This window comes from Diabrotica virgifera, chromosome 2 (genome assembly GCF_917563875.1).
Source record: "Diabrotica virgifera virgifera chromosome 2, PGI_DIABVI_V3a".
In the NCBI taxonomy this organism is placed as follows: Eukaryota; Metazoa; Arthropoda; class Insecta; order Coleoptera; family Chrysomelidae; genus Diabrotica; species Diabrotica virgifera.
Genome location: NC_065444.1, coordinates 58,123,896 through 58,151,617, shown reverse-complemented (window position 1 = coordinate 58,151,617; position 27,722 = coordinate 58,123,896). Strand labels below are relative to the sequence as shown.

General features: G+C 33.9%; 1 protein-coding gene across 7 annotated transcripts in view; it reads right to left on the bottom strand.

Moving 5' to 3' along the window:
* Nucleotides 1-27,722, bottom strand: part of LOC114337868 (partitioning defective 3 homolog B) — a 295,752-nt gene that overhangs the window by 198,965 nt on the left and 69,065 nt on the right. For 6 of the 7 annotated variants that reach the window (XM_028288425.2, XM_050642575.1, XM_050642574.1 and 3 more), the window contains exon 2: nucleotides 22,650-22,948. In XM_028288425.2, coding sequence (XP_028144226.1) covers nucleotides 22,650-22,838 — 189 coding nt within the window. In that variant the 5' untranslated portion in view covers nucleotides 22,839-22,948. Of the gene's footprint in view, nucleotides 1-22,649; nucleotides 23,120-27,722 lie in introns of those variants that run through there. The other variant, XM_028288430.2, reaches the window with a different exon arrangement.

Here is a 27,722-nt window from a genome sequence, read left to right as displayed (position 1 = left end):
ATTCATATTGTCAATTGAAATTGTCAAATTGACGTGTATTTCATACTCACTGTCATTGAAGAAGAAAAATTATATGTTACTCCACAATATTGATATGATATGCAATTATTATATAAAAGTAAATTTATTAATTGTATTTTGCTAGCAGTACTGCATTTTAATAATTAATTTTATTTGCTACATACAAAATTGTTTACCTTTTAATAACATAACCTCAGTCTTACTTTTTCTTCTTATAATTTTTTTTGGGCAATGGCCTTGACAATTATCCAGCAACCAGGACCTATATGATTGGCCAATATAATTAAAAGTACGAAAAAAGTTGCCGAGCTATGAAACCAGGTGTCGCTTTTCCGAACTTGCACGGTCCCAATAACTTATCACTAACTCAGAAGAGTAATGTGTAGTGTGTGTGTTGAGTAAGTGTCTTGTTACTTTGTAAAGTCGACGTTATTGTCTTTGCAAAGAGACGCTAATTGTACTTGAACGTCGGCGGTCCCTCCGGTGAGTACCGATCCCACAAGGACAGAAACTATCTTCATTTATTAATTTATAATAAACGAAAAATTTCTGACCCTGGTGAGACTCGAACTCACGACCATTCGGACCTTTCGATCCAAAGGTAGGCGCTCTTACCACTGAGCCACAGAGGGAGTTGTTTAACATATTAATGGAATATGTTATAGGAACAACGTCTGTAAACCCCAAAAATTTATTGTTTCAGAAGTTTAGCAGTTCTGAAGCTATTTTCTTGTGACATCTTAAGGGGATGGGTACGTATTTTCGGCTGCAATGCTATTCAAATGGGAATTCATTTTTTTCGAATCCTGAGAAAACTAATAGTATATAATAAGTATTTTTGAAAAAATTTTGAAAGTCCCTGAAAACTTCTATAATGTTTATTTTAATAAGTTACAGGGGTGAAAAACTAAGAGAAAATGTAGTGTGATTTTTAATTTCAAATATCTCATTCAAAAGAAACTTTTTATTTATTCTAAGGGACTTTCGGCCCTCAATAATTTAGTCTTTCATTCTGCGTTTAAATTTTTTACAACCATTTATTAGTTTCTTCAGAATTCGACAAAAATGGACACCATGACCGTGGTGATATTTTCCAAATCGAACATTCGCCATCTTTGTCATACAACGCACCGAGTCAAATAGAATATGATGACAAGACAGTGACAGTTTTAAATATTTTAAATATTTGACATGGCACCGGGAATATTTTGAGTTGGTTAATTTAATAATATTGATAATGTATTTGATAAATAATTGACTTAAGACGTGAACTTAATAAAAAGTTATTTATTGTTTGTGATTTATGGAAGATCCAAGCAGAGAATACATCAGGATTATATATGTTGTGATCCAAGTATTTTGTTGTTAAAGATGTTCAATATAATTGTAAGCGTTCCATAGAACACTTTTCCTCTTTTCTCGATTGAGTATTAGTTTTTGTTGTACATATAAATTATTACAATTACGGGATACATAGTTAGTGAAAAAATTATAACATTTATTAACTGAATTAATAATTTGCAATTATACAAATAACAGTTATCCAAGAACATTCAAAAGCCATCTCTTTAAAGTTAATGATGACATTGTCAAGTAGAATGACATTCTAGTAATGCTTACATATCCATACCAGTGTGAATTTTACTACACATAATTTGCCGTGTAAAGACAAGAAAAAGTAGGGATAGCCGTAAACTATTTGCGAACTATGTACCCATGGCCTTAATGCAATTTACTATTTTTAGGTACAATTTTACTTTAAAATTAAGTTTATTTGACGTTCCGATTTCCACATCGGAAATCGTTCTCAAAATACATGTTTTGTTTTTGTAAAGCTCAAATAAACTTAATTTTAAAAACAAATTGTGACTTATTCCCAACAAAAATAAGTCTAAGCAGATTGTGGTGTACTGACATAAAAGTTGCGTATTTAAATTTCCTACAATATAGAATTGGTTAAAAATTTAAATAATAGTCACACTTGCTGCAAAATAGCAATAATTGCGAAAAAAAACCATACAAAAACAAGTATTCGCCTTTTACGTTTTCAACCATTTATGCTACACTTAGGACCTTCATATTTTACCCAGAAAAACTTTATGATATAGTAAAACAACACTATAAATTTCATTAAGATCGGTTTAATAAATTTTGCAAAATAAATTTTGCAATCCAGCTTTCGCAAGAAAAAATCATTTTTTTAAAATATTACAGGACTGAAAATGAAGCAGATAGCAAGTTGAATTTTTTCTTTGCTTATAGAAGTGTACTGTACCTTTCATTTGCAATTTGCAAAATTAAAATCGATTAATTACCACGGCGTCAGGAAATTTTTTAAATAAACATTGATTTTTGGTCCTACGCGCAGGACGGCGGTGATCGATTCACACAAGTTAATTTCTACCAAAATTTCTTCCAATCTTTATCTAATATATTATTTTCTTACTCTATATTTTGTTGTATTTTAATATTTTAATTCCACAAAAATCGAACTAATTTTATTATTTTTTGTGAAATATTGTTTAAACAATTGCATATGTTTAAAAATAATAAACTTTTATTCTCTAAGTTAAAATATATGAACAAAGAAAGTTTTTGCTAAAAAAGTGTTATTTCAAAGGATAGAGTATGTGTGTTTATTTTGCAATAAACAAATTTATTTATTTATATCGAAATGTAATAAAAATTAAAATGTATCAATCATTATCAAAGGTCATTGGAATGCCCAATCAGAGCAAACTATCCGCTGTCCTGCGCGTAGCACCAATAATTAATGTTTATTTAAAAAAAATTCCTGACGCCGTGGTAGTTAATCTATTTTAGTTTTGCAAATTGCAAATGAAAGGTACAGTACACTTCTATAAGCAAAAAAAAATTCAGCTTGCTATCTGCTTTATTTTCAGTCCTGTAATATTTTGAAAAAATGAATTTTTTTGCGAAAGCTGGATTGCAAAATTTATTTTGCAAAATCTATTAAACCGATCTTAATGAAATTTACAGTAGTGTTTTACTGTATCATAAAGTTTTTCTGGGTGAAATATGAAGGTCCTAAGTGTAGCATAAATGGTTGAAAAACGTAAAATGCGAATACTTATTTTTGTATGGTTTTTTCGCAATTATTGCTATTTTGCAACAAGGGTGACTATTTTTTAAATTCTTAACCAATTCTACATTGTAGGAAATTTAATTACGCAACTTTTATGTCAGTACAACTTTTGTCGAAAATGAATACTTTTAAAGGTATAATCAAAAAACGAAGAAAAAAATCGAATTTTTTCTTCATTTTTTGACATTTTGATTATTTAAACAATGTTCCGGACCTTTTTGAGAGGGAGGATAACTCAAATATTATTATTTGAGTTATTTTCAAGCAATTTCTGCAAATAAATTTGAGTCACCTCTCAACGTCCAAATGTACTAATATTTTTACAGATGCGCCCTGGTCTATATGGCTTTTTGCCGGGGAGATCCTTTCTGATTGTTCTGGCGCCAATTGCATCTTTGTTTGAAGCAACTAGTGTGGATGTATCACTAGCCCAGGGAAACCGACGACGTAACGTACCTTCCGAAGCACGGTGAACGGCTCATATCATTTTTAGAAATGAGGCGCTCAGAGCAACAGTGGCCTAACCCAAAAAACGAAGTTTTGAGATAAATGCAATCTTTTAATTTAATGTTTGACGTTTCGATTTCCACTCCAGAAATCGTTCTCAAAAAATATTTTTCTAAAAAATTCTGGGAAATTTATAACCTACATTAGTTATTAATCTAGACTTGATGTGTATGTATTTTTAAAACTTGACATATTTGGTCTAGACCTTATGTGTCACGGTAAGTGTGTGGTTGAACAAATTGTTTGAAAGTGATGCTATTATTATTACCCTAGCCTAGGGGTATCAAATGCTAACTGTTTTTGTGTATAATATAGTATAATATCTGTATATAAAGTGTATTCGTGTATTGTATGTTGTCTATGTATTGTGTATGAGATTGTTGAGATTCATTCTACGACTTTCTTTACTCCGCTATTGTTGGTATGTTCTTGTTGTTGACTTCTTCTTTTAGTATTGGTAACCGAAGCCTGCTGCATTCTGCTGATGGGTTTGCTACACATTTTTCTTCGTTAAATAGGATGAGGGATGCTTCTTTGACTTTTCTCTTTTCCATGTCTGCTTCTTTTATGATTATAGTCCAGAAAGCCACAACGCATCCGCTAGGAAAAATATTTTCTGATTCGGATTTTTTGCACAATCTTATTCAAAAAAGACCCCTTTTAACAAATTTGCATGTTGCCAGGTCCAAAAGTGGGTCAAAAATTTTTTAAAAGTTTTTTTGTTTTTTCCTAAAATTTTTTTAATCGAACAAAGTTTTTTAGGTTTTTTGGATCATTCCAAACAGAAAAGGTCTTTAGTGACTTTTCTCTCAAGTTGACAGTTTCTTACATATAAGCGATTAAAAATTGCGAAATCGGCCATTTTTATACCTCATAAACTAGGTATGAGAAAAACTGAAAATTTCAATGTTGCCAAGGTAGGTACATATTCTTTAAACATCGATTGATGAAATCCCAAAGAGTTTTTTGCAATACAATATTGAAAACCCCTTTGTTTTTTAATTGCTAATCAAGCGGGCGCGACACTATTTTCAACCGTTGCATGTATATGTAATATGCGTAAATATATGTGCTGAAAAATATTCTGATTCAATTTTTTTTCACCATCTTGCTTGAAAAGGTTCCCTATTAACAAATTTGTATGTTGCCAGAGTCAAAAATGGGTAAAAAAATTTTTTAAACAATTTTTTTTAAACTTCAAATGTTTTCCGATTACACCTACAAACATGCAACGGTTGAAAATAATGTAGCGCCCGCTTGATTAGCAATTGAAAACCAAAGGAGTTTTCGATATGGTATTGTAAAAAGCTCTTCGGGATTTCATCAATAGATGCTCATAGAATATCTACGTACCTTGGTAACATTGAAATTTTCGGTTTTTCACATAGTTTTTGAGGGTTAAAAATGGCCGATTTTGCAATTTATAAATTTTTGCGCTTATATCTCGAAAACTAGGTATCACATTTAGAGAAAAGTCACTTGAGGTCTTTTCTATTTTTAATGATCCAAAAAACCTAAAAAAAAAATGTCCGATGCAAAAAATTAGTTTTAGGAAAAAACAAAAAAAAACGTTTAAAAAAAATTTCGACTGTCTTTTGATCCTGGAAATTTGAAAATTTGTTAAAAGGAGACCTTTTCAAGCAAGATGGTGAAAAAAAATTGAATCAGAATATTTTTCTGCACATATTATATTTACGCATATTACATACATGTATATTACATAACTTCGAGATTGTCGGCCAATTTGATTACTTGGGAGTAACATTAACAAATAGGAACGAAGAGAACCAAGAAATCGCAAAAAGAATGGCGAAAGGTAGTAAGAGTGCTGGGAGTCTAACTAAGATACTGAGGTTGAAGATAATATCCAGAAAAGCAAAAAAACGAATATATACAACAGTTATCCGACCTACGGTACTCTATGCAAGCGAGACCTGGACATTAAATAAAGACATGAAGTAAAATTAGATAGATGGGAACGAAATATCCTCAGAAGGATATATGGAGGTCTAAAAGAGGGGAATATCTGGCGAAGAACGAATGCAGAAATAATGCACATATATGGACAACCAAAAACAACAACACTCGCCAAAATTCAATGATTAAGATGGCTCGGGCATATAGCAAGAATGAAAGAAGGAAGAGTTCCCAATGAACTAATAAACACGAAGGCTGGTACAAAAACAAAAAGAGGATGCCCCCGAAGAAGATGGTTGGAGTCGGCAAAAGAAGATCTGAAGTCGCTGAGGGTACAAGATTGGAAAAGCCTAGCACAAGACAGAAAGAAATGAAGAAAACCATTGAAGCCTTGGGCCCATAAGGCCTGTTGAGCTGAAATATAATATACATACATGCAACGGTTGAAAATAGTGTCGCGCCCGCTTGATTAGCAATTAAAAAACAAAGGGGTTTTCGATCTTATATTGCTGAAAACTCGGGATTTCATCAATCGATCTTTAAAGAATATCTACCTACCTTGGCAACATTGAAATTTTCAGTTTTTTATATAGTTTTTGAAGGTTAAAAATGGCCAATTTCGCAATTTTTAAATTTTTAATCCGTTATATATGTCAAAAATTATCAACTTTAGAGAAAAGTCACTAAAGACCTTTTCTGTTTGTAATGATCCAAAAAACCTAAAAAAAACTTTGTTCAATTTTAGGAAAAAAACAAAAAAAACGTTTAAAAAATTTTTGACTCACTTGTGGACCTGGCAACATGCAAATTTGTTAAAAGGGGTCGTTTTTGAGAAAGATTGTGCAAAAAAACCGAATCAGAATATTTTTCCTAGCGGATGCGCAGTGGCTTTCTGGACTATAGATATAAATGCATATTTCCATTGTACTCTGTGCTCGTTGTCCCAAGCATGTTTGTATGTCTGGTATTTCTTGAAGTCTATGTTCTTGATATATGTATTATGTCTCATGCTCGTTTACCATGACATTTAGGGGTCTTGCAATTTCACTCACTTACAAATTGTTGAATTTACAGGGTATTTTATAGATGTAGTTTTTGGATCATTCTTGTGTGTTTTTGAGTTTGGTTTTGGTAAGCATAGATCTCAGGGTGTTGGTTATTTGAATGGTGCTGTGATGTACTTGTTTCCTATCCTTTTCAATTTTTCTAATAAGCCCAGAATTTTTTTAATTAGAAACATTATTTAATTAAAAATGCAATTTTCATTACACCAATAATTGTGGCTCAATCCTAAAAACACATAATACTTAAAACGAAAATGTATTACTATTTTTTCGCAATTAACAGCAAAAGTTATCGATAAACAATTATCTTAACTACCTAGAGATGTTTGACATATTTCATATTTCCGTTTATGAGTTGTAAAACAATTCAAACAGAAATACGTAATGCAATATAAGGTACGCATGTAATAAACAAAAAACGATATGATAAAATCAAGTTTTACGACTTTGAAAAAGTCATTATATGAACTGGTTTACCTCCGATGGCAGAAAATATGCAGTGTATTCTACCCGTTCTGGAGAGGAATTGTTTATTTTGCTTTGCCCTATGATTATTTATTGCGTTGCTAATTACTTCATGGGAGGGAAATGTGGGAAAAATCTTACGATTTATTACCACCATCTTAACTAGAAATTCTTGGTTGATCGTTATGATACGTACGCACAGGATTTACTTGTTCGCAAGAGTTATTGCGTTGAAGAAAATCTAAACGCCAAATGAAGCAGTCGACTAATATGGAAATATTATCTTCACACTTTATATATTTTATGAAATGGTTGTGCTTTTTACCTTTTGAGAAAAGAAGCTGAGGTGAATGATAACGAGTACAACTTTTTGGATTAAAATATATAATTAAAAGCGTTTTCAATATACGCTTAAAAATAGGATGTTTCAAAACTTTCTGTTTATAATATATGTTTTTACGATCTTTAGTTACCTGTAAAAGTTATGAAAATTTCCATTTTTTATTATTTATATTGAAAGTACATAACTTCAAGAATACTCTCTGAAAATTTCAGATTTATAGGTGCACAATTACCGGTACTACAGCATGTTGAATATCCCTGCCTTCCACTCACTTTGCAACAGCTTTGCGCTAACGCACTTAATCATAGTGAGAAACGCTCAACAGTTGTTCTCCTTCTCTTTTGTAAATTACTCCTCGATTGAAAAACATATTCCAGTCTGCATCACTTTACGATTTGACAGACAAAATGAATTGAAAATAAACGTTGTCAAAACTTTAAAAGCGTTTTTCTAAATACTGTTTTTTTCAAAGACCGTGGACATTGTAGCTCAAAAACTACTTGTCGTTGCCTTTAGACATTTCGTGCGGTAACTCTGCCAAAAGATTTTTTGTTTTATGCTTATTTTTGTTAAACATAAATAAATATATTGATTTTTACCCTTTCTTTTACAAAAAAAATCATTATTTTGACTTCAGAGTGATACCAAAAACTCACTAAAAAAAAAACAAAACTCGACAGCGTTACCTCGAGAAATTATTGGGTTTTTTTTTAATGGCATGGACTTTATGTCATTCAGCCAGTCATAACATGAGTATTAGCGTCATGTGTAGTGTGTATGTTGAGTAAGTGTCTTGTTACTTTGCAAAGTCGACGTCATTGTCTTTGCAAAGAGACGCTAATTGTATCCGAACGTCTGCGGTCCCTCCGGTGAGTACCAAATTATTGAGTTAATAAAATATTTTTGAATTATTGTTTGTGTCACATGATCCAATGACAAGTTTTGATGTCCACAGCAAAATCCATTTTATTTTGGAGGTGTCTGTAAAAATTTGCAACGTTTGCTTATTTTTCACTATTTTGCCTTATGTTTTTTGAATATTTTTAAAGCGTACTGAATATGTTTATTTAATTAAAAAATAAAATAATTATACCATAGTTCCAAAAAAATTCACAAAAGTGTGGTTTAAATGTTGATTTTAAACCATACTCCCTTAATTAGATGCTACTGAATTAATCACACCAATTAATTACTATACATCTGGTCAAGTTAAGAAGGGGAGCGATAAAGAATGGTTTGAAGCTGATTGCAAGAAAAGCCTTAACAAACGGAATGAGGTAAGATATATGGATAAACCAAGTGCGAAAATGGAAATGAATATGAAGAGGAGAGAAGATACGCGAAAAAAGTGTGTAGGAAGAAGAAAAGGGAGCATATGGATAAAAGGCTTCAAGAAACTGAAGAGCACTATATTATTAAAACATGTAAGAAACTTCAACCAAGAGGCAAAAAGAGCAGTGACCAATGTGCAAGAAAACAGAGTTACTACAAGATTAAAGAAGGGCACCAAAAGGAGATGAAAATGAATATGAAGAGGAGAGAAGATACGCGAAAAAAGTGTGTAGGAGGAAGAGAATGGAGCATATGGATAAAAGGCTTCAAGAAACTGAAGAGCACTATATTAATAAAACATGTAAGAAACTTCAACCAAGAGGCAAAAAGAGCAGTGACCAATGTGCAAGAAAACAGAGTTACTATAAGATTAAAGAAGGGCACCAAAAGGAGATAAGCAGGGGAAGCTAGGTAGATGGCTAGTAACAAAGATGGAACCGACGTAGCCCGATACTGGGCTGAAATTCTATGAATGACATGTCCGGACACGATAAAGTAAGTAAAGTAGGTAAGGTAGATGGCAGGAGCATTCTACAGAGCTGCTAAATGAAGAACCGGATGGAAGTGATGAGTCTTCATCTCCTTCTGTTTGTCTGCCTCTTATTCTGTTTCAGTTATTGTTGACTGTACATTGTCTTTCCACCTTTTCGACGGCCTTCCAACGGCTCTTCTGCTATACGGCTTGTTGTTTTTACAGTTGTTCGCTAATCTATCTGATTCCATTCGGTTTGCATGTTCGTTCCAGTTTTTATTTCTTGTTTTTATCCACCTGTTAATATTTTGAATTTTGCATCGTTCTCATATACTTCTGTTGCTTTGTCTGTCTCTTAATGATATGCCCGCTATTGATCTTAATACTTTCATTTCGATATTGTTGATTTGTTGTTTCGTCTTTCTTGTATCGGTCCTTGTCTCCGCTGCATATGTTAGGATAGGTCTGATGTAGTGATGAGTGGCAAGTGGAATTCGTACAAAAAGTTAACGACCCGGCAGAAACAATAGAGACTCCAACAATGGAAGAAAAAAGAGAAATCATATATAGCATGAAAAACAACAAAAGTACAGGCAGCAACGCAACGGTATTACAGCAGCAGAATTAATGAAGTATGGGGGAGAAGCCAAACAAGGAGAGTATGGACACAATCCACCAGAGATGCAAAAGAAGTTTTCACCCTATTCGAGAACGGAGCCAAGGAAGTTGGTCTTAAGGTCAACGAGGACAAGACCAAGTACATGGTGGTTACGAAGAACCTAAGACCAAGGGTTAGACAAAACGTAACAATTAATGAATACAACTTTGAAGTCGTCAAATAATTTAAGTACCTGGGAGCGATCATAACATCTGAAAATAAATACGAAAAGGACGTGGCAGCCAGGATCATTGCAGGAAACAGGGCATATTACTCATTAATGACCCTACTTAGTGTTGTTCTGAAGCTATTTTCTTGTGGCATTTTTATAATCAAGTTATTCAAATGGGAAATAAGCCACAATTTTACCTAAAAATGATTTTATTAACGTTTCGACGCCCAAGTCGGGTGTCGTTGTCAAAATACAAAATAATACTAAATAAACAAAAATGTTGTTGCTTAGTAAAAAATTCTTCTAATAATTTATTTAATCTGACTCATTTATATCGGCAATTCAGACACGTATTATACATTTTAAAGTAGACGACTTTAAAATGATATTGCCAATATTGATGAGTTGCAATCCTGGGACGACTTTACTAAAAGATAGTTCATTCGATTACATGAAATCAATCCCAACTCAATAATATCCGCCACAAAAAATCATAGCATGTGATCTGTCTTTAAAAAGACAACCAAATGCAACGGTGGCACTGAAATTCTCGCGTTAGAGATTCCATAGTAAATCACGAGGGAAAACCAGGAAAAACCTCGTGATACTATCCCGACATCGTAAGTATTTGGGTTTACATTTAGTTTACTCTCAAAACTAATACCAAATTCTGACTTGATATTTTAAATTTTAAATAATACTAAAATACTAAATATGTACTAACTCGATATGTTACTGATTTACTAATTGTGGTATTTTCTTTCTATTGACTTCCTCCTTTAATATGGGTAACCACATCCTACTGCATTCTACCGAGGAATTTGCGACCCAATTGGTTTCATTTAGCATAATTAGAGCCGCTTCTTTGATTTTTCTCTTTTTACTATCTGCTTCTTTTAGGACTATACTTGAATCTCTCCACTGAACTCTATGTTCATTATCCCATGCGTGTTGACATATTTGAGATCTATCAAATTCTCTATTTTTTATATAAGACTGATGTTCATTTACTCTAACGTCTAATGGTCTTGACGTTTCACCTATATAAAATTGTTCGCATTCACAAGGTATTTTATAAATACAATTCTTTGTTCTTTCTTGTTCACTGTTAGGTTTAGTTTTAGATAGAATAGATCTCAATGTGTTTGTTGTTTTGAATGTTGTTGATATGTTGAATTTATTTCCTATTGTTTTAAGTTTCTCGGATAGTCCTTTTATATATGGTATTGATATTTTCCTCGTATTATTTCTTGTGAATGTTGTAGGATCCCGTTCTAAGTTCTTCTGTTCCATTCGATCCAATCTTGACAATTCCTTATTTATAAACGATATGGGATAATCATTTTTTAATAAAACAGATGTTAACAATTGTTTTTCTTCTAAAAATGAATTTTCGTTAGAACAAGTAATTTTGGCTCTATCATATAAGGATTCAATGATTCCCTTTTTAACGTTGATGTTATGATTTGATTTGTGATTGAGATATCTGTTGGTGTGTGTTGGTTTTCTATACACTTGAGTCTCATATCCAGTATCCTTCTTTGAGACCAAAACATCGAGGAAAGGTAGGGTGTTATTGTATTCCTTTTCCATTGTAAACTTTATTGTCGAAACGTTAATAAAATCATTTTTAGGTAAAATTGTGGCTTATTTCCCATTTGAATAACTTGACCCTACTTAAATCAAAAATACTCTCAAGACCAGCAAAAATAAGAGTATATAAGACAATAATTCGTCCCACAATAACGTATGGAAGCGAAACATGGACTCTGAACCAGCGGGAAACAACAAAATTACTGGTACTTGAAAGAAAGATACTGAGGACTATCTATGGGCCTTGCAGAGAAGAGACAACTGGAGAATGGAGAAGAAGACACAATGATGAACTCCAGACAATATATGGAGATGAAAACATAGTACGCTACATTAAAGCAAACCGAATACGATGGGCTGGTCACGTGCTAAGATCGAGTTGGAAGGACACAGTGGCCAGTGATCTACGCAAAATGGGAGTACGGCAATGGGAAATAGCTGCTCAGGACCGACACCAATGGAGGGAAATAGTAAACGCGGCCAAGACTCACATAGAGTTGTAGAGCCAAATGATGATGATGATGATGGGGGAGAAGCACTTATAAGGCAGATATGTAGCCTTCTGACGAAAATCTGGGAGCGAGAGGAATTGCCCGAAGTATACAGAGATGCAATAGTATGTTTCATTCATAAGAAAGGAGATAGAGCAGTGTGCGAAAACTACAGGGATATCACTCTTCTAGATATAACAAATAAGGTTGGTACCTACTCGCCAGATTCATTAGAAGTAGGTTGGTGAATACCAGGGAGGATTCACCATAGATCAAATATTCGTGTTGAAAGTAATTCAGAGCAGTACGTACGAGCAACAATTAAAGCTTAATCTCATCTTTATAGATTTCAAACAAGCATACGATTGTGTGATAAGAAGGCGTCTGCGTCTGTATCAGGCCCTAAGAGTACTTGAAATTCCGGAAAAGATGATAAAAAATGACATTAATGAAAATCGACAATCGAGTAGGGGTAAAAGGAAGCCCAACAGGAAAATTTAAAGTTAAACGAGGATTAAGCAGTATGTCTATGGTTTAGATAGTAATAAAGACAGCTAGTAGATAACAACTTTGTATGTTTAATTTCTCTGACAATATGTATTTCTTTCTCTTGAACAGCAAATATACACTTCTAATAATTTTTAATTAAGACCAACTAAGTTAAGTATGATTGTTCTTTTTTTTTGTTACTTTATGCCTCCTCTAAAAACCAAAAGATCAGCAAAGTTAATTGCTAATTACAGATTGGGGACTCTTCTATGCATGGAATATATTATCAAGTTTCCATACAAATGTGTGCCTAAAAAACAAATAGAAATAATGGTTTCGACCAGTTATATTAAGATTTACAACAGAAACGGGGTATTAAAATAAACTTGATAGGTTTTTTAATACCAAAACAAAAGCCTACCATAAAGATATGGAATTTAACAACATATCTAAACGGGTGACTAATCAGTACCAAACAATAGTTAAAATAATATTACCGTTACGTAAGAAAATGAAAACCAATAAATGTTATAAGTGGGTACACTCTCTAATAAACTTTCACCTGTATTCAGTTTTCCTGGGAAAAATATGGAAGTATAGAATGTTTGGTTGTCTGTTGTTGAAGCGAGATCTGAACCATTAAATGCAAAAATGAAACAAACGATGCTTGAATGTTATTAAAATGGACTATTGATACATCATAACGCATGGGTTTAAACAAAGAAACAGCGTTGGCGTCAAATTGGCGATCATCGTGACAATCTCTATCTAATCTGCAATAGCACGGAAAAGCTGCACAGGTGTTGGGTTGAACCAGGTTTTGATGTTCTTCAACCAGGATGTTCTTCTTCCTGAGCCTCGCTTCCAAATATTTTTCCTTGCAAGATGGCTTGTAGGAGGGCATATCTGTATTAATTTCGCATAATGTGGCCGAAGTATTGTAATTTTCGAGACTTGATAGTGGTCAATGCCTCTCTGTTCTTCTTCATTTCTGTAAATAAATAAGGACATAAAAAAGGACAAAGCAGTAGCATCGCACCATTCCTACTTTTACACCAAAAGAGAAGTTGTGCCTCTCGAAAAAGTCCACCTCCGGTTGAAGATGGATCTAGCTTTTTTTTTGATTAACGTAGAGTTAACCTTCTGTTATCTTTCTCTTGCTAATGATCATAAACTAGGTCTTCTTCACGTTTATATTCAGTCCATATGGTTGACTGTAATACGTATTTTGTTCATAAGGACTTGCAGGTCTTGCAGATCTCCTGTCTAACCCCACATCTAACTTCAAGTTCCTTCGACAACCTGAGGCAATTAGGTAATACAACTGAGCTGTAAACTAGGTTCAAGAGTGTAACTAAAGCATCAATGTGCTTCTCATCTATACCTAATAAAAAATAATGTTTCATATTGTTGTATTGTGCACATAGGAGTGCAAGTACTTGGAGGGGATACGAGAAACGATCGTGCGCGAATAGCGGAGAAATCTTGCAACTTTCTTAAATAATTCATATTGTCAATTCAAATTGTCAAATTGACGTATATTTCATACCTACTGTCATTGAAGAAGAAAAATTATATGTTGCTCACAATATTGATATGATATGGAATTATTATATAAAAGTATATTTAATTAATTGTATTTTGCTTGAAGTACTGCATTTTAATAACTAATTCTATTTACTACATACAATTGTTTACCTTTTAATAAGATAACCTAAATCTTACTTTTTCTTCTTATAATTTTTTTCGGGCTACGGCCTTGACAATTATCCAGCAACCAGGACCAATATGATTAAAAGTGCGAAAAAAGTTGCCGAGCTATGAAACCAGTGTCGCTTTTCTGAACTTGCACGGTCCCATAATAAAAATAGTTCATGAATTGACCTTGCACGTGTTTGAAATGTATTAATTAATATAAATTTTATTAACGATAAAACGAAGAAAACTCGAGTATTTGGGTCACCTGATGAGAGGTCATAAATACGCATTACTTCAAAATATAATGCAAGGAAAAATAGAAGGAAAACGGAATCCAGGCCGTAGAAGAATGTCGTGGATGCGGAATTTGAGAGAGTGGTTTGGCTGCACCACTAATGAACTTTTTAGGTCAGCTGTAAACAAAGTCAGGGTAGCCTTGATGATTTCCAATTTCCGATAGGAGTGGCACAAGAAGAAGAAGAATTAATATAATACTGTTATTAATAAATAATAATTAAATTAAATTAATCAAATTATTCCTCTCCCACGTGGTACAACTATTAATAGTAATTATCGTACGTCAAGCCTTTTGTTATTTGATCAAGATTTGGAGCGGCACGCAGCAAGAATCCTATTTTTTCTGAAAAACAAACATTCACACATTATCAATTCAATTACCCGTACTATACTTTTTGTTTTAGAACAATGGAACCGTATTTTTAAATTAATTTAGAATAGTTCTCACGGGGTTTGTTCCTCGGGTAATTAGCCAATTTCTGGTATTTTCAAAATGTTGTTTGTCGGCAGTAATTGTGAGAGAGAAAACAAAACGCAAAGGTGGAGAACTCGACGAAAAAGAAGCGGAAACGTCTCATAAAGCCATATATTTTTAAGATTTGGTTCATTATATTAGGTACTTAAAGTCTAACCTGGTACCTCAAACGGTACATACTCTTCACGATTTCGTAGAAGCTCCAAAGTCATTAATAATTGTAGTTGTACTTAGCACGTGAATCTTACTTTTCGAAAGAAGAAATCTTTTTCCCATACAGGACAAAGCAAACACAACAGGCATACAACCACTTTAAACGAATCAGAAACCAAAGGAATACTTTAGTTAGATAAATAAAACGGGAAAACTGAAACAGCTTCTTAAAAGAAATGGAACACGACTTCTACGGAACACAAAAAGAAATATGGAGAATGATCAGAGAACAAAGAAAAGAGATGAACGAACTAATAAAAACAAACATTCAGAAGGAAACATGGGCAGACTACTTTCGATCTCTATTTTCTAAATATGACGATAATGAACCCTCAACACCCGAAGTGACGACAAACGAAGAAACAAACATTAAGGAAGGGAGGTAAAGGAAGCATTAAGGAATTGATAAAATGAAAACTCACCAGTAGAGGACAGAATATCGAATGAACTCCATAAAGTACGAACAACAAGATATGACCACACGACTATTAAAACTAATACAAAAAATAATAGAACAAAACAGAATACCACAAAAATGTATATCAAGCATCGCAATACCTCCTCTCAAAAAGGGAGATAAATCGGACCCGGAGAATTACAGAGGAATTATGTAATTTACTAAACACAGCATATAATAATTAACAACCAAAGACAAGCTGAATGAAATTATAATACGTATTAGAAGAAGAACGACAAGGTTTTAAGTCAGAAAGACCATGCATCGACGGCGCGGCGACGCTATATTTATAATAAGGAAAGTTCAAGAGAATAAAGGTTCCCGAATAAAGTACGTGCCTCCTAGTGGCGGGATACGGGCAACAATGCATTGGCTTATAGGGCAGTCCTTACAGTAGGGATCCTGGCCTATACAGAAAAATGCAGGCGGGTGTGGGGTAATACTGCACTTTGGTTGCATTGGTGGTGTATTGGCTAAACGTGCAGGGCAGGGTATGGTGCTGATAGAAAAGGTATTCAGGCATCAAATATCCAAACAAAATCATTTCAGGCCATAACAATGAAAAGACCTTCTCCAATGATATAAAAAACTTATACTGAAATGATGGCATCTCCTGAGGTAAAATGTGCCGGAAGTAAAATTAGCCTCCGTTAGGAATTTCCGGGTGAGGACTATCTCAGGGGGAACACCATTGCAGGTTAGAAAAATCAGGTAGGGTCGTGGAATCTTGGTAGTCTTACAGGTAAGAGTCTGGAGTTAGTGGATGCGCTCAAACGAAGAAGAGTTCAAATTGCTTGTATTCAAGAAACTAGGTGGTAAGGACAAAGGGCGAAAGAACTAGGTGAAGGATACAAATTGTGGTATGTAGGGAGTAGTAACACTAGAAATGGAGTTGGTATAATTGCTGATAGTGAAATGAAAGATAACGTAGTAGAAGTTGTAAGAACGAGTGATAGAATGATGTCAGTGAAATTTGTAATTGATAAAGAGGTATTGAATGTTGTGTGTGTGTATGCTCCCCAAACAGGTCTGGGTGAGAATGAAAGAAGAGCTTTCTATGGTCAATTAGGAGACGTACTGAGTGATATTCCAGCAGAGGAGAAAGTTATAATAGGAAGTGATTTCAATGCACATGTGGGCCAAACCAAGACAGGATATGAAACAATACATGGGGGATTAGGCTTTGGAACTAGAAATGAAGCTGGAGATGACATGCTTGAATTAGCAACAGCATTAGATATGGCGGTTGTTAACACATTATTTAAAAAGAGAGAGACTCAACTTATTACCTACAAAAGTGGACAACATCAATCCCAAATAGACTACTTCATGATAAGGAAAGAAGACATACGTGAATGCAAGGACTGCAAGGTAATAGTTAGTGAGACAGTAAGCCAACAACATAAGCTGCTTGTTCTGGACGTCGAAGTAAAAAGCGAAACTACACAAAAATATCGGAGAGGACCACAAAAAATCAAGTGGTGGCTGTTGAAAGATGAGAAAGAAGGTCTATTCAGGAGAAGGATAGTAGAAAAAATATGTTGGAACATGAAAGGAAGCCCTAATACAATTTGGAAAAAAATGGGCAGTAGTATTAGAGAGACTGCTATTGAAATACTTGGGAAAACGTCAAGAAAAAAGTTTGAGGATAAAGAGACTTGGTGGTGGTCAAACGAAGTACAAGGAAAAATAAAAGAGAAGAGAAAATTATATGAAAAGTGGCAAGAAACCAGATCCGACACAGATCTTCAAAACTATATGGTGGCGAAAAAGGAAGCGAAAGTAGCAGTAGCAAAAGCCAAAGCAGAAGCGTATTCAAACCTATACGATCAACTTGATACCAGGGAAGGCGAAACGAAGATATATAAAATAGCCAAACAGAGAGCAAAGAAAGCAAAAGATTTTAATCAGATTAGATGTATCCGAGATGAAAATAATAAAATACTAGTTCACGAAAGGGATGCCAAAAAGAGATGGAGAAAGTGCTTTGACAGCTTATTAAATGAAGAATTTGACAGACAGCCTGTAGAGTCAACGGAGACAGTAGCAGCAATGGTCACCAAAATAACCAACGAGGAAGTGGCTCAAGCGCTTCAAAAAATAAAGAAAGGAAAAGCGGTAGGACCAGATGATATTCCTGGGGAAGTATGGAGAGCATTGGGAGAGACAGGAACAAGGTGGCTAGCAGGTCTATTTACTAGAATTATGGAAGTCGGACAAATGCCAGACGAATGGAGAAGCAGTATACTGGTACATACCTGTTTACAAAAACAAGGGAGATATACAACAATGTACAAACTACAGGGCTATAAAACTGCTTAGCAACACCATGAAAATATGGGAAAGAGTAATTGATAGACGGATACGTGAAGAGACCGAAATATCCGAGAATCAATTTGGCTTTATGCAGGGTAGATCAACAACAGATGCAATTTTCATTATAAGGCAGTTGATGGAAAAATACAGGAGTAAAGAAACAAACGCTCATATGGTATTCATTGATCTTGAGAAAGCATATGATAGAGTTCCTCGAGAGATTCTGTGGTGGGCACTCAATAAGAAAGGAGTCCCTGGTGAATATGTAAAGATTGTGAGGGATATGTATGAGGGAGTACGACTAGTGTTAGGACAGGTGTGGGAGAGACTGATAAATTTCATGTGAAAGTAGGATTGCACCAAGGCTCTGTGCTTAGTCCGTATTTATTCTCATTAGTTTTGGACCAGATAACAGAGAAACTACAGGGTAACATTCCATGGTGCTTAATGTATGCTGATGATGTCGTGTTAGTAGGAAATAGTGAAAGAGACTTAAAACAAAAACTGGAACAGTGGAGACAAGCTCTGGAGAAAAAAGGTTTAAAACTTAGTAGGACAAAAACAGAGTATTTGTAATGTTCATTTAAAGATGGAGCTACTACAAATAAAATGGTATCTTTGGATGGTGAAATGATTGTGAAAAGCAATAGTTTTAAGTACCTAGGATCGGTATTACAGAGTAATGGAGAAATAGATGGAGATGCATGCCATAAGACCGGCTATGATGTACGGAACTGAATGTTGGGCAGTGAAAAAGAAAGAGGAACAACGAATGCATGTGGCGGAAATGAGAATGCTTAGATGGATGAGTGGAGTGACAAAGAAGGATAAAATTAGAAATTAGTATATTAGGGGAAGTCTAGGTGTGGCACCAATTGATGCCAAAATGAGAGAGCATAGGTTAAGATGGTTTGGTCATGTTCAACGTCGAGACGTTAATCACCCAATACGAAGAATAGCTGAAGTGCAGATTCCTGGAAGAAGTAGGAGAGGAAGACCAAAGAAGACCTGGGGTAGACGATAAGGCAGGACATGTTGGTAAAGGGGATTAACACTGATATGACCCAAGATAGAATTGTGTGGAGAAATGCAATTAGGGAAGCCGACCCCGCATAGGGATAAGGCAAAGAGAATGATGATGAAAGTTCAAGAGAAATCATTGGAATACAACAGACCGGCATTTTTATATTCATCATCACACTCTCTTCTCTGAAGACAAAGGGATGCATATTCACGACAACTCTTTTTAATGCTAACTCGGAAGAGATCCTGAAAAAAGCGCTTGAGGGTGAAACAGCTGGAATAAAGCTAAATGCAGTTCCTATTAACAACATTAGATGTGCGAATGACACGGTCAATGTTAGCCGAAAATATTGAAGATTAGATACTGGTGACCAGAATGCCGGAGTGTGGACAAAAATATGGTCTACCAATGAAGAAGACAAAATTTATGAGAATATCGAAAACTCAAAGAAATAGAATTTAGAGAATTTTTAGAGCAAAGGAGACCGCACACATCTTAATGAAAAATATAATGTCACTCAAATGAAATAAAATTTACATGAATAGATGCGTCCTGAAATTTCAATATTTGTTACCATTGCGCCAATTCTGTATTTTGATTAACAAGAGCGTAAATTGATAAAAATAAATCTAAAATCAAATAGGAATGTACATGTACGTGTGTCAAATAGAGAAAAAAGATCTTGTGATTCGCTTACTCCATAAATCTTTCTCGAGGGATTAAGGCAGAGGTTTACTCTTATCTTTTCCTATTATTATTGATAATAAAGTAGGTATAATTTGGTTAGTTGGACCGCCTCTAATCGGCTTAAGCTAGTGGTGAATAGACTGATTTCAATAGCCGCTAGACTAATATTATTTATGAATGCCAGTTTTATGGACTTCAAAATGCGATTTTGATAAACTTGAATTACAATTAATGCCCTCATTAAGGAAAATTCAGATTAGGCGCAATGGTATCATATTATTGAAATTTCAGGACGCATCTAATCATGTAAATTTTATTTCATTTGAGCGACATTATCCATAAGATGTGTGCGGTGTCCTTTCAACAAAATCAGAAGACTACTCTGCACATTACAGGATTTAAAGTAGCAGTTAAGAGTTAGGCATGGTTAGTTTGGCTAGGTGCTATGTTTTCTCGACTTTGTTTTCTGGAAAGGAAGCTTGAACCATGCGACATCAATGAAATAACTGTAATCATTCGAGTTGCGGGTATACATAAAAATTCTGAAAATATCGTGGACACAACATGTCACAAACAAAGAGGTTCTGACTAGGATAAGTAAAGAAATGGAAATCTGAAATACAAGAAAAACAAAAAAATTGGAATATTTCGGACATATCACACATGGAAAGAGATACAACTTGCTCCAACTGATTATGCAGTGAAAAGTCCAAGTAAAGAGAAGTATAGAGAGACGTACATAGGTTATCATGGCTACGCAACCTGAGCGAATGGTACATGGTACGGATATACTTCAAATGAACTTTTTAGAGTAACCGTCTCTAACGTCCAAATAGCTATGATGATCACCAACCTCTGTCGCGGAGACGGCACAAGAAGAAGTAATTTATGCTTCTAATATTCTAGCCATGTATTGTTTTTCTGGTTACTGGGTGTGGGATTATGCATCTAACAGTGAATTTTTTTTGAGTTTAAATATTTTTTATGTTTAATTCGAGGATAAAAGTACTCATCGGCACTATATAACTTTTGTTCTTATTTGACTTATTTCCTACGTATTTGCCGAATTCTACGTCAATTGATATGATTCATTGGACTTGGGAGGAAAATTCGTTAACAAATGGACTAAAACATCTAAAGATTGGAATATACAGGATGATCTATTTCAAATAATAAACTTCATTGTATATCTGGAAAACGGAAAAAAATAACAACGTAAATACTATCGTAATATTGTTTGTATGACAAAATCCTAATAAACCAAAATTTATATAAATCGTGCAGATCATTTTTGAGATGATTTATAGACCGTGCAGTATCGTCGCCCCCGTTAGCGAAATTATTCTGATTCGATTTTTTTGCACAAACTCACTCAAAAAGAGGTCCTTATAACATATCCACAGGGTGCCGGGCGGTGCCGCATGCCGTGGTCGAAAAATTGTTTAAACAATTTTTTTAAACAAATTCATAAAAATATTTTTTTCATTTCGAACGATATTTTTTCAGATAATTTGGGTCATTCTGAGCAAAAAAGGTCTCTTGTCATTTTTCTCTAAAACTGATTGTTGTCGAGTTATATGCGATTAAAAATTTGAAAAATGCTAAAATGGCCATTTTCAAGTCTTAAAAACTCCATTAAAAATTATTATTATGAAATTCAAAAAGTGACCAAATCAAGTTTCAAACCCCTTCTTCAAGGTCCTGAAGAAATTTTTGTCATTGTTTTATTACAAAGCTGCTATTTTTAATTATTAACAATGAGCGCTATAATCCAACTGTATCGTCGCATGTCGCCTCCGTTAGCGAAACTGTTTCGATTAGATTTTTTTGCACAAACTTACTCAAAAAGAGGTCCTTATAACACACCCACAGTGTGCCGGGCGGTGTAGTGGTCGAAAAATTGTTTAAACAATTTTTTTTAAACAAATTTACAAAAATATTTTTTTCATTGCGAACGATTTTTTTTAGATAACTTGGATTATTCTGAGCAAAAAAGATCTCTTGTGATTTTTCTCTAAAATTGATTGTTGTCGAGTTATATGGCCATTTTCGCATTTTTAAAATTTTAAATTGCGTATAATTCGACAACAATCAATTTTAGAAAAAATCACAAGAGACTTTTTTTACTCAGAATGTCCCAAACTATCTTTAAAAAAATTTGTTCGAAGTGAAAAAATTATTTTTCTGAATTTGTTTAAAAAATTGTTTAAACAATTTTTCGACCATAGCACTGACCGGCACCCTGTGGATATGTTATAAGAACCTCTTTTTGAGTAAGTTTGTGCAAGAAATCGAATCAGAATAATTTCACTAACGGGGGCGACGAGACATCCTGGACTATAGCGCTAATTGTTAATAATTAAAAATAACAGCTTTGTAATAAAATAATGACAAAAATCTCTTCAGGACCTTGAAGAAGGGGTTTGAAACTTGATTTGGTTACTTTTTTAATTTTATAATAATAATTTGTAATCGAGTTATTATGCCCATTTTCGCATTTTTCAAATTTTTAATAGCATATAACTCGACAACAATAAATTTTAGAGAAAAATGACAAGAGGTCAGAATGACCCAAATTATCTAAAAAAATTGTTCGAAATGAAAAAATTATTTTCGTGAATTTGTTTAAAAAAAATTGTTAAAACAATTTTTCGACCACGGTACCGTCCGGCACCCTGTGGACATGTTATAAGGACCTCTTCTTTTTGATTAAGTTTTGATTAAGTGTGCAAAAAAATCGAATCGGAATAATCTCGCTAGCGGGGGCGACGATACTGCCCGGTCTATTAGGCCTTTCATATTTAAGTCTTTCTGTATACATACATATTTATATTATCTCTCATGAGCCTTACCTGTTTGATGGACTTTTCCTTTAGAGAAGACGGTCTCGTTATTGAAATCCTAGTAGTCGCTCTCCCTGGCACGTTTCTTTGCAGCTTTTCCACATTATAAGTCTGCCTCCAGCCGAACAAAGACACTAACTTTTCCGCCACTTCTGTACACTTCGGTCCTGCATTTATTGTCTGACAAGTATCGAACATTTCACATCACTTTTCAATGAAATACCGTCTGTCAAAGCACTTAATAGCCACTAACAAACTGTTCCAGTTATTTTGATGCCTTTTAAATTATTTTTATATCACTTGCTTAGCTGAAACGGTTTTTTCAAAATAAAATATGCATCGAAACGAACTGATTTAATTGAGGTTAATTTTTTAATGATTCACGAATTTTTAAATTATAAAATATCCTCGGAATCTAGGAAATGGAGAATAAAATGTGGTTAATGAATTCATGGTCTATATTTGTTGTATATCTGATTTAAACTAAGGTATTCCGAATGACTAAACACCTCAAAACTGTTTTGATCAATAAAATGATAGGAGCGATAAAGATTAAATTGATGATATCCGTGAAATTTGCGTATTTTATTGAAAAAATAAGATAAATTGATTGCCAATAATAATAATTGCTAAGGTTACGTAGATTTTTTAAATAGATACGAATAAATGGAATACTGAAAAATATTTCCAAATATCGATACTTTTTTGGCAAAGTAACGTAAGTGACATTTTTGAAAATCATGTTTTTCCATTAAACTAACGCTATTATTGTCCAGAAGGCACTGCCAAAGTGTAGTAAGCCTATACATATATTTTAAAGTAATTCTAGGCTTACTACACTTTGGCAGTACCTTCTAAACAATAATAGTGTTAGTTTAATGGAAAAACATGATTTTCGCCAAAAATGTCGCTTACGTTACTTTGCCAAAAATGTATCGATATTGTTAATATCGCACAAAAAAAGAAACTTTGTCACGTAAAGTATTTCAACAAAAATTAATACTGGTTATTAAGGAGAAGAACACATTTAGGAGGGGAGAATTATTTGCCTCAAATTGGTTATTGAAAGTACTTCTTCCTCTTCTTCTCATAATCCTCGTGACTTTTCAGACGTTTGCTTGTTACCATATTCCACTTTTGTCTTTCTGTTTTTTATGACTCTATCTATTAATACTATAAGCAGGAGGGAGCTTAAACTTTCTGTCCGTTTAATACCTCCCATTTTCGTCCTCCCCACATGCTTAGCGGATTTTAAGAAGAGGAAATTATTTGACTTAGTTGATCATTAGGATATCGATATATCGATATCCTAATGTGTATGTTTTTGAAATTACCTACCTATGCATTAATTTTCACAAATTCTAATAAGGTTTACTTTTTTTGGATTCTGTGAATGAATAATACAAAATTATGAAGGTCCTGTTTGTTTTGTGAAGTTTTTGTTTGGGGAATTTCTACATCCTCTTTTTTCAATCAAATGCGTAGGGGGTAGAAATGTTGAGAATATTTCAGGGATCGTACTATATTTTATAGGCTTTTTTTTTTCAAATATCCCTAGGTGAGGTTTGTGGTGGATAATTTTTCAACTGTATCAGTCTATAGCGTTAACTTCTTCTTTCCAGTTTTCGTAGTACCACTAGTCTCCCCACATTATCCGCATGTGTGATAAGCCAGAAATATCTGAATAACCTTGAAAATGCGGATTATTATCCTATTTGCTGTTCGAATGGCCCAGGTTTGTCAGGCATTACAAAATATTGGGAAAAAATATTCATGTTAGATTAAACTTTTGCAATGTGTGTTTTTTTATGTATGTTTTAGTGTGATTCGACACAGTGAATATCGATTTGAACGGGAAAGAATTATTGATTCCGACATAATATTATGTAGTATTGGAAAAGGCCGTCAGAGATGCCAAAATAGATAACGGAGAAAATATTTTTACAAATCTTCACTAAATATGGCCTATGCAGATGATCTAGAATCAATAATTGCTAATTGCTCACGGTAGACAGAGACTACCGTCTTTGTCTACCGTGCTAATTGCTAGTACAAGACACAAGCTGGAAGAAATGTACATCACTTTCTCTAGTGTCTCAAAAAATACACACTTACAAATAAATAAAGAAAAAGAATGATGACGTTATCATCAAACAACAGAACCAAAAACATAGGTCTCCAATTCACTGTTAATAACTCCAACTTTGAAGTAATGGACAAATTCACCTACTTATACTAAATTTACAATCAAGATGCAGTAGAAATAAACAAACCAAGACACGTTAAATGCTACTAGGAGCACTCCCGAATCATAATTTACAATGTATAAACTTTGGAAATCATAATTTGGGATTTACAATGTATATACATTGTAAATTATGATTTGGGAGTGCACCTAGTAGCATTTAACGTGTCTTGGTTTGTCTACTTCTACTGCATCTTCATTGTAAATTTAGTATAGACTCTCTGATTACCAATAATAATAATAATAATTCTGGCAAACAAGTGCTATTTTTGTCTGAATAAACACACGCAAAGTAGAAACTAAAGCCAAAAAACAAAAATAACAATACACAAAATCCTTAAACTGCCAGTGCTGACATATGGACGGAAACATGGACCATCTTCAAGACAGATGAAAACTCCTTGTTCATATTTGAACGAAGAATCCTGAGAAATATTCGGTGGCCGGCGAAAACGACATTTAGAGAAGCAGATACAACTATGAGATATACCACGAAAATAAACATATATCTGTTGGTAAGTAGGTGATATCTCTCATAAAATTAGGAGCTTGGGCAGGATATTTAGCATTAAGATGAGTAGGATAAGATGGGCAGCATTAAGATGGGAAGAATATCTAGCAACATCGCAGCAGAATAACTCTCCTGGACGAATCCTTATGTTACAGCCGGTGGAAAGTAGACTGAGAGGTAGGTCAAAGCTTAGTTAGCAGTTTTTTTTGACATAGGTCATACCTTAGATCCCAAGTGGCTACATTTTTCCAGTTTCTTAGTTTTTTAATATTTTTACAGCAATTTCAAATCCCGTTTAGGACAAAAGAAGAGCTATTAGCAGTTGATGTGGATTTATTTGTATAAATAAAGAAATATATTTTAACCTTTAAGTTACATTTATGATGTACGAGACATATACGGAGATGTTAACCGAGACGTTTAGCATTCTATAATATATCTTACAAATATTTTCTACTCAAAAATTGGTACATATTTACTCGTATACTTTTTGTGATATCTGGCGATATGCTAGTACTTTTCCTCATAAAACACACAAAACAGCTCAATAAATTGCATAACAAAAACTCGTCATAAACACACACATCACCTCAAGCATGAATCAAAGAATCCTCCAAATGATACGCCAATTTCGTACGAAATTGTTTTTTCTTTTGGTACCACTATTGTGGTACTTACATCATTTACATGGATACAACGCACTGCCGTCGATGTCAATAGACTGTTACGAAATACTTGTGTCAAGTGAATAAAAATTCTAGGTACTTTTTATGTGTGTCAAGTGCGACATTGATGCTTTTTACGTTTTAAAACAATACCGTATTCAATAACATAATTATTAGGTGGAAATGTTTTGCGAAAAAGATAAAATAAAACGTTTTAAAAGCAAAAACGTCAAATTAACTCTCCTGCGAACGAGACCTGTTAAAACAATGATACAACACACATCATATTATGTGAATGGCCGTTAAGTGCATATTCGAAGGAACTCTTTGATGAGTTTCCAATTGTCTTTAGACCAGATCTATGAATAGACTAGAGATTTTCGTTCTAAAAAAACACTAGAAAAACATATTTTCATTTTAAATCAGTTTATGATAACTCCACCGTTGCCTGGTCCCAAGCCCAAGTCCAGGATTAGAAAGGAGAAGGGTTAAGCAAGGGATCGACTATTTTTTCTTGTAAAAAAAAAAACGACCAGTTATCAAAACGAAACACGTACCTCGGATAAGGATGGGTCTCTTAACACGACAAAAGCGAGGACAAATGACAATGAATATAGGAACCTGGAACGTACTAAGCCTATATCCGTCAGGAGCCGTAACTCAGGTGGTCAAAGAACTTGAATCCAGAAACATGTACATAACTGCCTTACAAGACATTAGATGGACGGAAGAAAGCATACTGAAAACTAACAAATCTTTAGTAATTTTCAGTACCCACTCTGGAGATCAGTGGTAGAGAAGTAGGCTCCTCAGACAGAGAAAAATGAAGAGCGAGTAAAAGACAACTTCTTTGAGAAACTAGAGGACCTGGCAAATAATCTCCCCAAACAGGACATGCATAATATTTTGGAAGATTTCAATGAAGAGATTGGTAAGGAAGCAGCATACAGACTACAGACCAACATAGGTAACAATAATGGAATAAGGTTGATAGCATTCCACAACCTACTAATGAAATTACGAAAAATGTTCGAACACAAGAAAATACATACACAAAGAAACGTGGGTCTCTAAGCCCGGCCGCACATCAAAGAAACATGAAACGTAAATTACGTTTCATGGAAATAAACCACTGCTAAACAAATATATATCCGGCCATTTATGAGACTCTTCGAAAATAAAAATGTGTCATGAGCATGAATCACACTCGTTTCATTAGTAGGCGGACTTTGAGATGTTTTTAGCAGTGTTTTCTTTTCATGAAACATGTTTTTCGTTTCATGTTTCATGTTTTTCGTTTCATGTTTCTTTGGTGTGCGGCTTGGCTAACGACGGCATCACATGGAATCAGATCGACCATGTTCTGTTAGATGCCAGGAGAGACGGATGGAAACACGGATCATTTTCTGGTAAAAACGAATGTAAGATCAAGAATAGCGTCCCAAAAAATCCATAAAAATATGCCAAAAACATTTTGGTATACCGAAGTTCTGCAGGATATTGTGAGTAAGCAGAAATTTCACAAGCCTATACAAATAGCGTTAACACAGACATGATTATAACAACATAGATTCTGGCTGGAAAAATATAATAAACTTTGACAAGCGTAATACTATATCGCAAAAAGAGAACAACAAAAAAAGTTAGATGAAGATTCCCTA